The 13,343-nt window shown below is 34.0% G+C and overlaps 1 protein-coding gene across 1 annotated transcript; it reads left to right on the forward strand.

Annotated features, from left to right (window-relative positions):
• The first annotated feature begins 9,762 nt into the window (after positions 1 to 9,762).
• On the forward strand, positions 9,763 to 10,462 carry LOC111402239. Its single transcript, XM_023030404.1, has one exon. It carries the CDS (start codon positions 9,856 to 9,858, stop codon positions 10,300 to 10,302), a length of 447 nt encoding a protein of 148 aa, XP_022886172.1. The 5' UTR covers positions 9,763 to 9,855; the 3' UTR covers positions 10,303 to 10,462.
• The last annotated feature ends 2,881 nt before the right edge of the window (positions 10,463 to 13,343 follow it).

Consider the following 13,343-nt stretch of genomic DNA (forward strand, 5'->3'; position numbering starts at 1 on the left):
TTTTTTTTTTTTTTTTTTTTTTTTTTTTTTTCCATTTCTTGTTTCTCCTTATGTATGCTTGTTGTGCTTTTTTCTTACCTTTATCTTTATTTGTTTGATTACTCCTTTTATTCTGTGTTTTGATCTTACTAATTTGAAGTAAAATTTAATGTTCAACCTATTCCTACTTACTTTAAAAGAGAGGATCCAATTGTACTGTTCATTTTCTGGGCCATATGTTCACATTAAGCTGGATTCGAATTGGTTTGCACTGTTTTTCATTAAAAAAGGTTATAGCATGCATGTAATAATTGTGCTGGTCAACTAAATTTTCTACACTATATTTCAGATGGCGAGTTTCTCTTCAAACCCTATTCTCCTCCCCTATCCCAAAATTCTCCCCTATTCTCTACTACTCGTAAAAATTAGAAAATCCTTGCAAATCTATACACAAAATCTCAGTTCTAACGGTGAAATCGAAATCTTCAGAAGACCCTTTAACTTTTTTCCTCTATTATTTTTCGAAGATTTTTCTCTCTGCCGTTAATCATTTGTTCTGTCATACTTTGCATCGTTCGAATCTGTGTTGAAATTTTGCGAATGAGAGGAAATTTTTCAGAGAAAGTATACTGTGATTCCTTTATGGATCTTTATCTCTTGCCTTTTGTTGTGTAAGTTTCTTCGATTTCTCTATTTCTATTTCTATTCGGTCGATGTCTTCTTTGTGTTTATGGTTTTCTAAATTGTAGTGAGATTTTTTGTCATCCCCATCTTTTACTTTTGTTCTGTGTATATTTGTTCCAATTTTTAGATCTGTTTTTGGTCGATGATTATTATTATTATTATCATCATCATCATCATCATCATCATCATCATCATCATCATCATCAGGGGCGGAGCTAGAATTTGAGTTCAGTGCTAGCAACTTTTTTCGACACCGAACGTCGAGGTTTTTGGTCATGGATTTAGTGATGATAAAAAAAACTCCAATTTCACATTTCACCGAAGAAGTTTTTGGCTGCACCAAAGAAGTTAGATTCATTGATAGAACTACCATTTCAGTTGTCGACAACAGCGGCTAGTCGGGCGCATTTTCGCTCTGAGGTTGAAGAGTGTGGCCAATTGGCGTCGCAAGGATCAGTGGAGTCGAAAATTGGGAGTTCTTCAACTTCGTCAGAATTGGATAGTAGAACTCTTCAAGGTATAATCTTGAATTATTTTTTCCCCGAAATATAAGGATCTATAGTTTTCTTGTTTTCATATAACAATCTTGATCTCCTACCTCAGCGGGTAGGATAAAAATTTTGAGTATTGTGAAGCTTTTATCCCGTCACTAGGGATATGGGATTAATTATATTTCATGTAAATGCTTGATAATGGCCACAATGTGTTGTCTCCGAGTCCTCAATAATTTTTTGGACCTTATAGTAGGATTATGTTGCACTTAAGAGATATTGCATTACGTACTTGAGTTTGACTATTAATAATTCAAAATCAAGAAAAATACATAATGCATAGGATTGGAGCAGATTTGATGAAATTAAGAAGTGTTGTTATGGTTATACGTGATTGGAAGATTCTCTACTACAAGCTTAAAGAAAAGTTTCGTAATGAATAACAAGGTCACGAATTTAGTGATGATAAAAAAAATACTCCAAATAATGAATTCACAGTATAATACCAATATATACTATCAATCCAGTGCAATTCACATTTCACATAATCAATTCACAAATTCACATTATCAATTCACCGTCCAACTCACAATTTCACAATGCAATTCATAATATTTCCAAATCTTAAACAACTTGAACTAAAATTTCACAGTCCACTGGAAGCCTAAGTCTGCTGTCTGTGCCTCTTTGAGCAATCGAAGTCCAAAGTGCTAATTTCACTTCATATGTAAAAGACAAAAAAAGTAAAAAAAAAATATCATTATAATTTACACAAATCAAAATAACAACAAATAAGGGGAAAAATTCAAAACCACTTTGAACACTGCTACACTGGTGGAAAATTGAAATTGGGACTTCACCTTCTTCTTTTGCTTGGCTAGCTGCCTCTCATTGTTGGAAGAATAGTCGGTTCCGGTTGGCGATTCGAGGAGCAGCAGTGGGTCGGATGAGCGACCAGTCGACAGTCGAGTAGAATAGGAGATTAGAGCGCCTAAATTCTAGGAGATGCCAATAGGGCCTACTACTAGCAAGTAGCAACGGAGGTTAGATTGCAAGTGGTAGTGACAGGCGTCGGTGGAGACTGGAGAGGAAGTGGAGAGAGAGAGAGACATGACGAACGGACGAAGGGTTTTGATTTTTTTCGAATGGATGAATTATGAATGGAAAACGGGTTAATTGATTTTTGAGGGATATGGTTCAGGGTCATTGGAACAGTAAACGGGTCGTGGGCTGTGGACAATTGGGCATTGGGCTTCTCTCTAGGTTGGAAGATAGTGAACAAGCTTAATAAAAAAATTAAATTAAATTAAATTCTGGGCTGGAGTCCAGTGCGGACAGATGCCCGCACTCGCCTTGATGGGGCTCTGCCCCTGATGATGATGATTATTATTATTATTATTATTATTATTATTATTATTATTATTATTATTATTATTATTATTTTGTGTTGAGGGTTTACGAACTTTAAGTGAGTTTTATATTTTTTTTTTTCCATCTCTTATTTCTGCTTATGCATGCCTGTTCTGCATTTTTCTTACCTTTATTTTTATTTGTTTGATTACTTGTTTTATTCTATATTTCAATCTTACTAATTTGAAGTAAAATTTAATGTTCAACCAATAGTCTCATTGCAAGGATGTAAATGAATTACAATTCAGTATTTATTACGATTCTTGTAAGATTGTATACGTATTAACAACTCTGTTGAAAATTTTCAATTTTTTTCTATGGGTTAAATTAAATTTATGCAAGGTGTCCAACTGAAATGTTTGCCTGACGTGTTAGTGTAGAATTAGATACTTAATTTGCTTTTATTCTTTCATCTTTTCAGCTTCTATCATGGTTCACATTAAATTAATACATTTAAGAGTATTGATAATAAAGATTTATTTTGGGCATATATTACTACTTCATTAGCACTCTGAAATAAAATTCTTCCTTCTGTTGATTTTTTGTTAGTTTTACATGAGTGTATATATGTGAAATTTGCTTTCTGTTGTTGGTTGATAGTTTTAGCTTTATAGAACAAAAATACCTCCTGAACTCATCTAAAAATATTTATATAAGTAAGGTCGTTTACGCATCGAAATAATTTTCTCTAGAGTTGGGTGTTCCTACATGGCATACTTTGAAGAAAACAGATCCGCATAGCTCTGGAGCTCCATACCACCGAGTTTCAACATAGTCCTTCAAAAAAATTAAGAAAATAAAAACTGAACATTAGCAAGTGAAGTAGTTGACATCAAGAAAGGGATAGCTACAAATAAATGTTACAAGCTTAAAGAAGTAAGACTTAACAGTCCAAAAAAAATGCTGATGGGTGTTCAACTAATATTTTCAGTTCCTCTTCATTTTATTCTATAGGTAACACTAGAAGCTCGAATATTAACATCGATAATTGAGACTTCCAAAACATTCATCACTATATTTAGAAAGAAGCCTTCTGGAGCCCCATTATTATATATAGATTAAAAGAGCAATCAAATATCTTCACGCAAAATATCTCCTTTGTTCATCACTGGAAGATGAACAGTATATAGCACAAACCAACGAGAACCTCTCTATAAAAATATTTAATTGCTCTTTTAAATTATGATAGGTTTTCGGGAGACTTCTTTATAAATTTAATGATGCTTACTTTGGAAGAGACTTAAACTATATACCCCAACAAGGATTCAGCTTTCAGAGGTAATTCATTAACTAACATTTACCGCTATGTATGTTATTCTACTTGGCAAAATAAATTATTCCTCTTCTCTATGTGTTCTTTTTACCAATTTCATTTCGTTTCAAATTTTGTCAACTTAGACCCTGTTTGATTCCTATTCTTTGGCCATAGAAATGAAAAAATATGATTGTTATCCATCACATCAAGCCACCATATTTGACTTTCTATCTCTTGCTTAGGGTCCCGCAACGGCTATATTTTTCATTTTCATTCTTATGAAAATGGGTATCAAACGGGACCTTACTATAGCTCTTTTGACACCTTCATCATTCGTTTCCAATTACATTGTCATATGTTTGTTAGATCCATTCACTTCGAAATTACTAAATTAACTATTGCTTTTGTTGTTGTATCGGGCATCTTTTAAAGAATTCAGAGCTAGATGTGAAAGAACCAACTTCCATGTGATCGATATAGTACGTTTTTATGATCAGTTTCCATTTCAAATAAGTTACTGACTTATTGTGGCCCAATATTACCTCCGATATCATATACTGCTTACTATTGTCTCATAACTTTTGAACTACTCCTTAAATTCTTTCCTTTCAAATGTGGCCTCTACGATCCGTTTCACATGTTTAGCTGAAATAAGAAATTTTGATGTAGATTTCGTGTGCTTGAAAAATTAATATTATTTTCACATAATCAATAGTTATTTATTATGAGATTTTACGCTAACTCAATGTTCGACTAAGAATTGTTGGAAAAAGGCACATCCTAACTTTACACAATTCTCATGGCAACATGCTGGTGGAAAATCCTCCAATAGTACCTTGTCGAGCAACGACTTACTGGCAGGTGATTTACAACAGCAAAAATGATTCCATCGTTTAAACAAGTTGGTAGAACTCCACTTCAATTTGCTCTATATATGCTTATTTGTAAATTGAATTATATTCATAGAATTATGTTACAATTTTGTCCTTCTAGTTTCTAATTGGGTGCTGATTTATTGATATAGTAGTAGCGATAGATGAGAATAAGATTGCAGAATGCTATAGGGGATTTGGCATTAAATTTGATAATAACATCATAATCATGTCGAAATGGTAAAATAAGTCCTTCAATGTGCTGTAAATCATGGAAACTTGTGTTCATTGGATATATTGCTAATTTTTGCATGGAACGTGGTAATGAAGCATATCTAAAACTTGGGAACAACTACAATATTGTTGTAAATATCCAAAGAGATGAACCTCTTATAGAACCCAAAATAATAGATCACCTGGTGTTGAAAATTGGGCTGCCTCAAATTTCTTTGGACCGTGTTTTTTGCAAAATAAGTCAGGCCCAAACTTTTTTATAAAAACGTGTTTTTGTGGCAAAACGTTTTTGCCTCTTATGAGGGTTGGGCTGTGTCGTACACGTGGCACAGCCCCAACCCTTGGATCGACTATTCACTTGAACTATTATCTACCTTGGCCCTTTAGTCTTCTGCAGTCGAACAGTTTTTTTGTTTTTCTCTAGAATTTTCTCGTGTACTCTCTTTCTCTCTCTGTGTGAGGGTTTTTCTTCTTCGTGGTTTTCATTCTCTCTGAAAATCTGAAATTCTTTGTGTTGTAATCTTTCATTTTGTAAAAAAAGGTTGAGTGATCTGTGTGATCTTATTTGAGAGAGAAGTTGTGTGAAAGGAGGCAAGATAAAATGAAGAAATCTCTGATTTTTCTTTGAATATTTGTATGATTTCTTTGTGATACTTAGTGGAATCTCGAACATACTCTTGACTGAGGCTCAACGGGTGATTAGGTTCTTTGAACTGAACATTCGGGCTCCTTTTGGAGCAAAAACATATCTGTTGTTATTTTTATTTTTCGCGATTTACATTTCTGCAGTTTTGAGTTTCTTTGTAAAATTGTTTCTAAAATTACAAAATAATAATGTTTGCGACCAACACCCGGTAAAAGCTCTTTAGATAGTATTTATGTCCTGGCTAATGAATTCGATGGTATAACACATAACAAAAAATGGAGAACAAGGTTAAGGTCATACTTTATTATCTTTACTCTTCGTTGAGATAACAATCAATCCCAATATTATTTTTCCCCCATTTACGATAGTTCTTGGCTTCAACTTCTCTAAGAAGGAATATAACTCTAATTCATAAAAAATAAGAGTAGAAAATATGTATCTATGTTTCTTGAGGATTATCACTTCATTTCAATATCCCATGGATTACTTTTCCATCTTATCGAGGACTAATATCATTTCTAATATTTCCATTTGATACTTCAGGGAGATGGGACTTTTTGCCTGAGGTTATGGTGAACCATCTTGCATTATGTGGGAGGGGAGATATTACTGAGAATGAGTTTTATATGCTTGATCAACTTCGTTAGCTTCCAAAATATGTGTTGTACCTGTAATAAGTCTTGCAACTTTAGCCGATAGTAATTTTTTGACACGTTTCCTCATAATATATTTTTTTTTTACTCTAATGATTATGCTTTCAGAGTGTTATTGTAACGAAGCTCATTGGTGAATAATGGAGGAGCACTAAGAGTCCGTTTGATTGGAAAGATGGAATTTGGGTGGAAAGAAAATAAATTTTAGGAAATTGAATTGCCTAGAAATTGTTTTCTTGAGAATTGTAAATTATTGTGTTTGATTGGTATAATTTTTTTGATTGGTATAATTTTCCACGTGAAAAATGTTGAAATAAAAGTGCTTTTTGATGTTCGTTTGACTTTATTTTACATGAAATTTGTCAATTAAATAGATAAATTTTACTGGTATTGAGGATGAAATTTGTTTTCAATTCCCAAATAACAAAAAACAAAAAAATTCAAGAAAATCGTCTATCTTTTGGTGTTTGTTTAGTTTCGTTTTATATGAAAATTGTTAATTAAATGAAAATATTTTTTTTACAATAATCCTTAAAATTTGTTTAAATTGCAAAATAAAAAAATAAAAAATAAAAGAAAAAGACTTGAAAACGTGGAATTGGCTGACGTGGCAAGCTTCCACGGAAAATCAATTCCATTCTACATTTTGCCAATCAAACAACGATAAATTAGAAAGATGGAATTTCAATTCCATTTTCCTTGGAATTTCACCCCTATCAAACACAGCCTAAGATCCTTGCACAATCCAAGGCGCTCTTTATAGAAGTAAGAGTTCTCTCTTTCATCTTCTTTGTCTTTATTTAGTGAGTTATATTTTCCTGAACATTATAGTAGTTGGATGTTCCTTTAGTTTATTATTCACATATTGAAATGACATATTGGACATGCTAGAAGAAATATGTAATCCATCTTCTGCTTTTTGGCAAGATTTGATGGTAAGCAGAATTTTTTTTTTTTTTTTTAGTTTGAACATGGTTTTCATTTTTGTTTCTGCAACTACATTTATCTTGTGAGAAAATGTTTGAGAATTATATGCGAAAATCTGGGGATGTTTGTTTTGCTGAAGTTTCTCATGATGATTCGAAGTCTATTTTGCTTTCAATTATTTATTGGATGATCGCAAACCATTTCATCTCTTTTGTGACATTTGACAATAGTGTACCATGGGAATTTCATTTTCCCTTTTGTAGGACAAATTCTATCAGATGATTTCGTACTTGGTATTGGAGTTTGTTATTCATTTGCACCTCATATAATTGGAGTCACTTTGAAAGTCATTCTTCTGTCTTTTTCTACTGTTGCAGATAGCTTTCATCTTTTTCGTTTTTCCGGGGTACTTATATGATAACATCTTTTTCTTTTTGTCATCAAACTTTCAAAGAATTCAATTCTGTTCCAAAATTATATATGATTTTCGGAAATCTAAAGTGAGGAGACAGTGTATTAGTTTCTGTTCTCTTACATTAAATGACTGACTAACCAAATTATTTAATGGCATATCTGAATAGGAAGATTAAATACTACTTATAGCTTAAAAATTAGATATAATTACTTGTAGTCTCTATTCACTATCATCATCTTTTACCAGCAAATGGCAAATAAGTCAAATAAACATCACAGAGTTAATGCATATGCTTTGTTTTGGTTTTTGTGTTGCTTAATTTAAATTATTAATGCATCCAAGAACTACTTTTATTTTCATTCTTTTCAACTACTCTCTCATTAGTTGCCTAAGTTCGTGATATTTCTCGACTATAGAATGTACTTATACAGCATCTTCTTATGAAAACCGGAAGAATATGAATTATTTCGGGGTTTTTACTCAATGCTTGATGTTCAACAAAGTTAGTCATTAGTCTCTAACTAATCTTTTTGCTAAAGATAAATGCATAGTCAAGCTGTTAAATAAAATTATAATTTGTGTTCAATATTATGACAATTCGCTTTAACAGTTTCCAACCTGTGTACTTGTATCTTATGCCCCTTGCACTATTTTGTAAATATCCGATTGCATGATCCTTCATTTCTATGCCACCAGAATAAAAAGATAACCCGACGAAATTGTTTCAAGTACTTTGTTGTATTCCAAGTTGTCGCATAAATTGTTTTCCTCTTTGTATATTTGAACTTTCTTCTGATACTTTTTCCATTCATTACTTCTCTTTGTTCAAAATTTTAACTCACCCTTATATCTTCATAGAACATTATTTCTTTTATGCAAATCTGTGTGTGGAATTTCAATAATACAGTCTTCCGTCGAACCTTAACATTCAATATGCTAACATTATCTTCAAAATATCACGTTCTGTGCATTGCACAGGCAAAAAAATAGCTCTTAATATAAATACACACCATAAACACCGTAAGATTCTTAAAGTAATTTAACTAGAAATGATAAAATACTTGACTACAGTGACCTTGTCCTAGGTATCCATGGTCCTCACTTGAACCCGACTTGAATCCTTTTTTATGTTATAAATTCTTGTAAAATTTAAAAATAAATAAGTAAATAAAAGGATAAATGAACATTATCCCACCCATGTCTCGTCTGTCGCTACTTCCCTAAAATCCAGATGGCCCGTCTAGTTCTTCGCTCTCATTCTAAATTTGACCCTCCTCCCTCAACTTCTTTTTAGCATGTTTGGTACGATGATTAAGAGTACTTCCAGAAAAATCTCTAAGCATTTATATTCTCTATTTTAAAAAGTCAATACTTAAAAATAAGCTCCATAAAATTTTCTATTTTAAGTTTTTAAAATAAAGAGTGAGTTTGGCTCTCCAAATTTAAATAACCAATCTTACTCTCTATTTTTTAATGTTCAATGATTGTATTTGATACATTACAAAATTGAACACTCTACAATTTAAATTATTTTATGTTTGATTCTCATTTTCTCCAAAATACATTTTTTCATTTCTTCTTTTCAAGCACACATTTTTCATTAAAATAATATTACATGTAAATCAAAAACTTTTTCTTATATTTCAATCACACACTTTTTATCAATTTATTATTCTAAAATACATTTTTTTTTCCATAAAAATAGGGCTCAACCACCCTCTCAAACTATATTTGAATTGATTGACCACTAACTTATAAAAAATTATGTTAAGTTAGACATGAAAATAAATTATCAAATGTAGATTGAAAAAAACAAAATAAAGAGTCAAAATAAAAAATTTGTTGAAGTATATAAAAAAATTATTCTCTAAATTTAAAGATGTCATTAGATACTCTTCTCTTCGTAAATAGATAATCTAGTCTATCTTACATTTTTACCCATAACTCTTTTTTTTTTTTTTTCTCTCTCTATTTCTGTCTGCCTTTATTTTTGATTTCCAATTCGATCTTGAAAAGATGAAACGACTAACCCCCACCAACTTCCTCATTACTTATTAGCAATAAATGGCATTTAAATTCCAAACGTAAACTCCGTTTTATCCTCTATATTTCCAATATTTCAGGCTACTCCACGTTCTCCAAGGAGGATGTTTACGTAATTCTATATCTACCCCCTTGCTTCTTATATCTATACGCCATGCCATCACAATTTCCACCCGTCTTGCAAAACCCAAACTTTCACGCTAAAAGAAACCCATTCACTCTTCCTTCAATCCCAATTCCATCAAAATGTCGGCCCAAAGAATCGAATCTCACCGAGAAAACGCCGAAATATACACCGACGAGACGATGTGCAAGCAAAAATCCCTTGAACTTCTCGAGAAAATCAACCTCCCCAAGGGTTTGCTCCCTTTAGACGACATCGTTGAGGTTGGCTTCAACGAGGCTTCCGGGTTCATCTGGCTGAAGCAGAAAAAGAGTAAGACGCACCAATTCCGTTCAATCGGTCGCAGCGTATGGTACGATACAGAGGTCACGGCGTTCGTTGAGGACCGTCGGATGAAAAAGCTGACAGGTGTCAAGAGCAAGGAGCTCCTGATCTGGGTAACTATTTCTGATATTTACATTCAGGACCCCAGCTCTGGGAAAATCACTTTCGGCACCCCTACTGGTATTTCCAGGTCTTTTCCAGTGTCGGCGTTTGACGAAGAAGAGGAGAAGAAAGATAAGAAATAACAAATTTGGAGGGTAGTTTCGGTAATAAAAATGGATGTGTTTAGGGAATAATATGTGCGTGTATTTTGTGTAAGTTTGGTACGACTCGATGTGTCTGTATGAACTATTAAAGTATTTTATGAATTGCTAATGAAACTGGGGTTAGTATTCTGAAATTTAACTTATTAAGCTCATAGATTGCTTATATCGAGAGTTTCTAAATTTTTTTCATTGTTAATGATACTAAAATGCAAAATCGTTTGCCACATCTGGGGAGGCTTTTGAATAATTTCCAAGTTCGCGACATCAGATTTGGACCGTCTTAAAAGTCAACTATAATAAAAGGACATTCGATCCATTATTTGAACAAACTACAAATTGAATTAGTCGCTGTTATGCCTTCGTGGATGTCATGTGCAAGACATATGGGAGTAAACGCACCGGGTAGGGACAGCGCTGCCGAGTCTCCAGGAATTAGTGCGATAAACCACAAGAGCACTGCTGGAGCCGAAGTGTCTCATCGAAGTTTATGAGAACTTTGCTTGTACCAAAGTGCCTTGAACGAGGTCCACATGGTCATCCCTCTCATGAAGAACGATCTTCGTGGATGGCTCGCTCCAAAGCCAGGCGAAGTGGTCACAAACTTCGACCATCTCACTGATTGAAATAAAGCGGTGTACCTCAGGCTGAATTAACGAGCTTGTAATGGTTATTTTGCTCGAGTTTTTTTTTAATTGATTTTGTTTTTTTAGTTTTTAGGACAACATTGGTCGATCTGGACAACATTGGTCGATCTGGACAACATTAGTGACTAAATGTGGAAGAAAAGGGACTAAAAGGCAAAACGAGCAGGGTAGAATGGGGCAAGTTTAAGCTGTCCCAAGCAAGCTACAAGCCTGCCCAAGCCAGCACATTTCCAAGATGGAAATTTTGTCTATGTTTGATATCCATCATTCAAAAATTCATTTTTTTTTTTATGTCAACTTTTTTTTTTAACAACACATTCGATTAATAAAATAATTGTACACATAAATCCAAAATTTTTCTTGACCTTTTAACAAAAAAATATATTTTTTAAATAGCTATTACAACATTTATTAACCCAAGTGAGCATCTCAAGGCTAATCTTCTAGCCAACAGGATTACATTAAAAACAGAATTATGATTATTCGGCCATGGAAGATGATGCTACCGAAAATCGTACCTGATAGATCTCCCGAGCTTGAGGACTGAGAAAGAGTACGAACAGAGTCTTCCAGTACTCGAAACAAAGGTAACGAAGTATATTCTCGTCGTCCTTCCGATGTCTAAGTCAGATAAGGAATTTATATGAAAACGTATATTGAAATTGTATGTAAAAATGTACCTTAGCAATGAGCTTTGATCATATATTTATAGATGTTAGTTGTAGAGTTGTAAAGAATTCAATTGCCTATAGGCCTTATCCTTATCATATAGAGTGTTTGTGTTATAATAAAAGTGTTTTGTTTGAATTTGAGTCAAATTGTAATAGATAAGCGATTTGAATGAAGATAAAGGTCATAAAGAGTTGTAGCCAAAGTGAGATTGACATTTTTGGAGCCCGATCTCATGAAGCCCAACCTAAGCCTGTAGCTCGCTCTCAATCTTTGGGGCATAAACTCGACCTTAACATAAAGCACGACCTTGTGCTTGAGTAAATGTGCGGGGGAAAATCGAGCTACATAGTTCGAGATAGGGGCTTAAAACCTGATCTCGAGCTCGCTTATGCGAGCCTAATGATGTTGTGGCCCAGGGGAGAGAGTGACGAGCCTGACCATATAAACTCGAAGATGTTGAAGCCATAGGAGAGTGCTCGAGATTACCATGACCTCGAGCATGAGGTCGTGGATGGTCGGGTCACAAAGAAATTGTACACATCATAGGCTCCCATGCATCCATTTCAGGAGCTCATGCGTAATGTGGAAGTTCCTGGAATGAGATGCATAACTACATTGGGTTCAAAAATAGGCATGCTCATGTCGAGTCGATAAGCCCCTGAGCAAATAGACCTAGGATAACAATTTTTGACCATTTCAAAAAATTTGAAAGAAATGAGCACGATTTCGATCTTAATATATTTGAATGTGTTCGGACCTTACATTATTCAAAATTTGAAGGAAAGGGGCTCGACCTTGACCTTGTTAAAATTTTGAAAGGAAGTTGTATGCGAATCTTGTCTAAAAATTTGGAAGGAAAGAACTCGACCTCGAGCTCATAAATTTTTTTTGAGAGGAGGTCTAGACCCCAACCATGTTAAAAAATTTTGAAAGCAAGGAGCTCGATCTTGAGCTCATTAATAAATTCTGAAAGGAAGGACTTCATCCCGATCTCGTTAAAAATTTTGGAGAAGGAGAGCTCAACCACGAGCTCATTAAAAAGTTCTATTTTGAAACAAAGGAGCTCAACCTCAACCTTTGTGAAAGATTTTGGCATAAATGAGCTCGACCTCGAGCTTTTGCCAAAAACTTGAAATGAAGAGCACGACCTTGAGCTTGTCCAGAAGTTGGCATGCATGAGCTTGATCTCGAGCTTTGCCAAAATTTGAAGAGCTCAACCAGGAGCTCTGCTAATTTTAAAGTGAAAGAGCTCGACCTCGAGCTTGTTCAGAAGTTGGCATGCATGAGCTCGACCTCAAGCTTTGCCAATTTCAAATGAAAGAGCTCGAACTATATGTTAGGCCCTCCAAGCACAATGTTGAATACTATCTTGAGCTCTGAGGCTGGAATTTTGCCAATGTATTCAGCTCGAGGTTAGGCATTCCCAATGCCCAATGTTGAATAATATCCCAAGCTCTGAGGCTGGGATTTTGATATTGTATTGAGCTCGAGGTTATGCCCCACCAGCCCAATGTTGAGCAATTATCCTAAGCTCGCTGAAATTTTTGAGAACTTAGCCTAACAAGCTCGTGATGATGCTAAAGTGTTAAGAGTTTATTTAGTAGCATGCTAAGGGCACAACCTTATGCTAAATGTTAGGGTTGATTTAGTTGCGTGCTCAATGCATGACCTTATGCTAAATGTTAGGGTTGATTTAGTTGTGTG

This window comes from Olea europaea, chromosome 10 (genome assembly GCF_002742605.1).
Source record: "Olea europaea var. sylvestris chromosome 10, O_europaea_v1, whole genome shotgun sequence".
NCBI lineage: Eukaryota > Viridiplantae > Streptophyta > Magnoliopsida > Lamiales > Oleaceae > Olea > Olea europaea.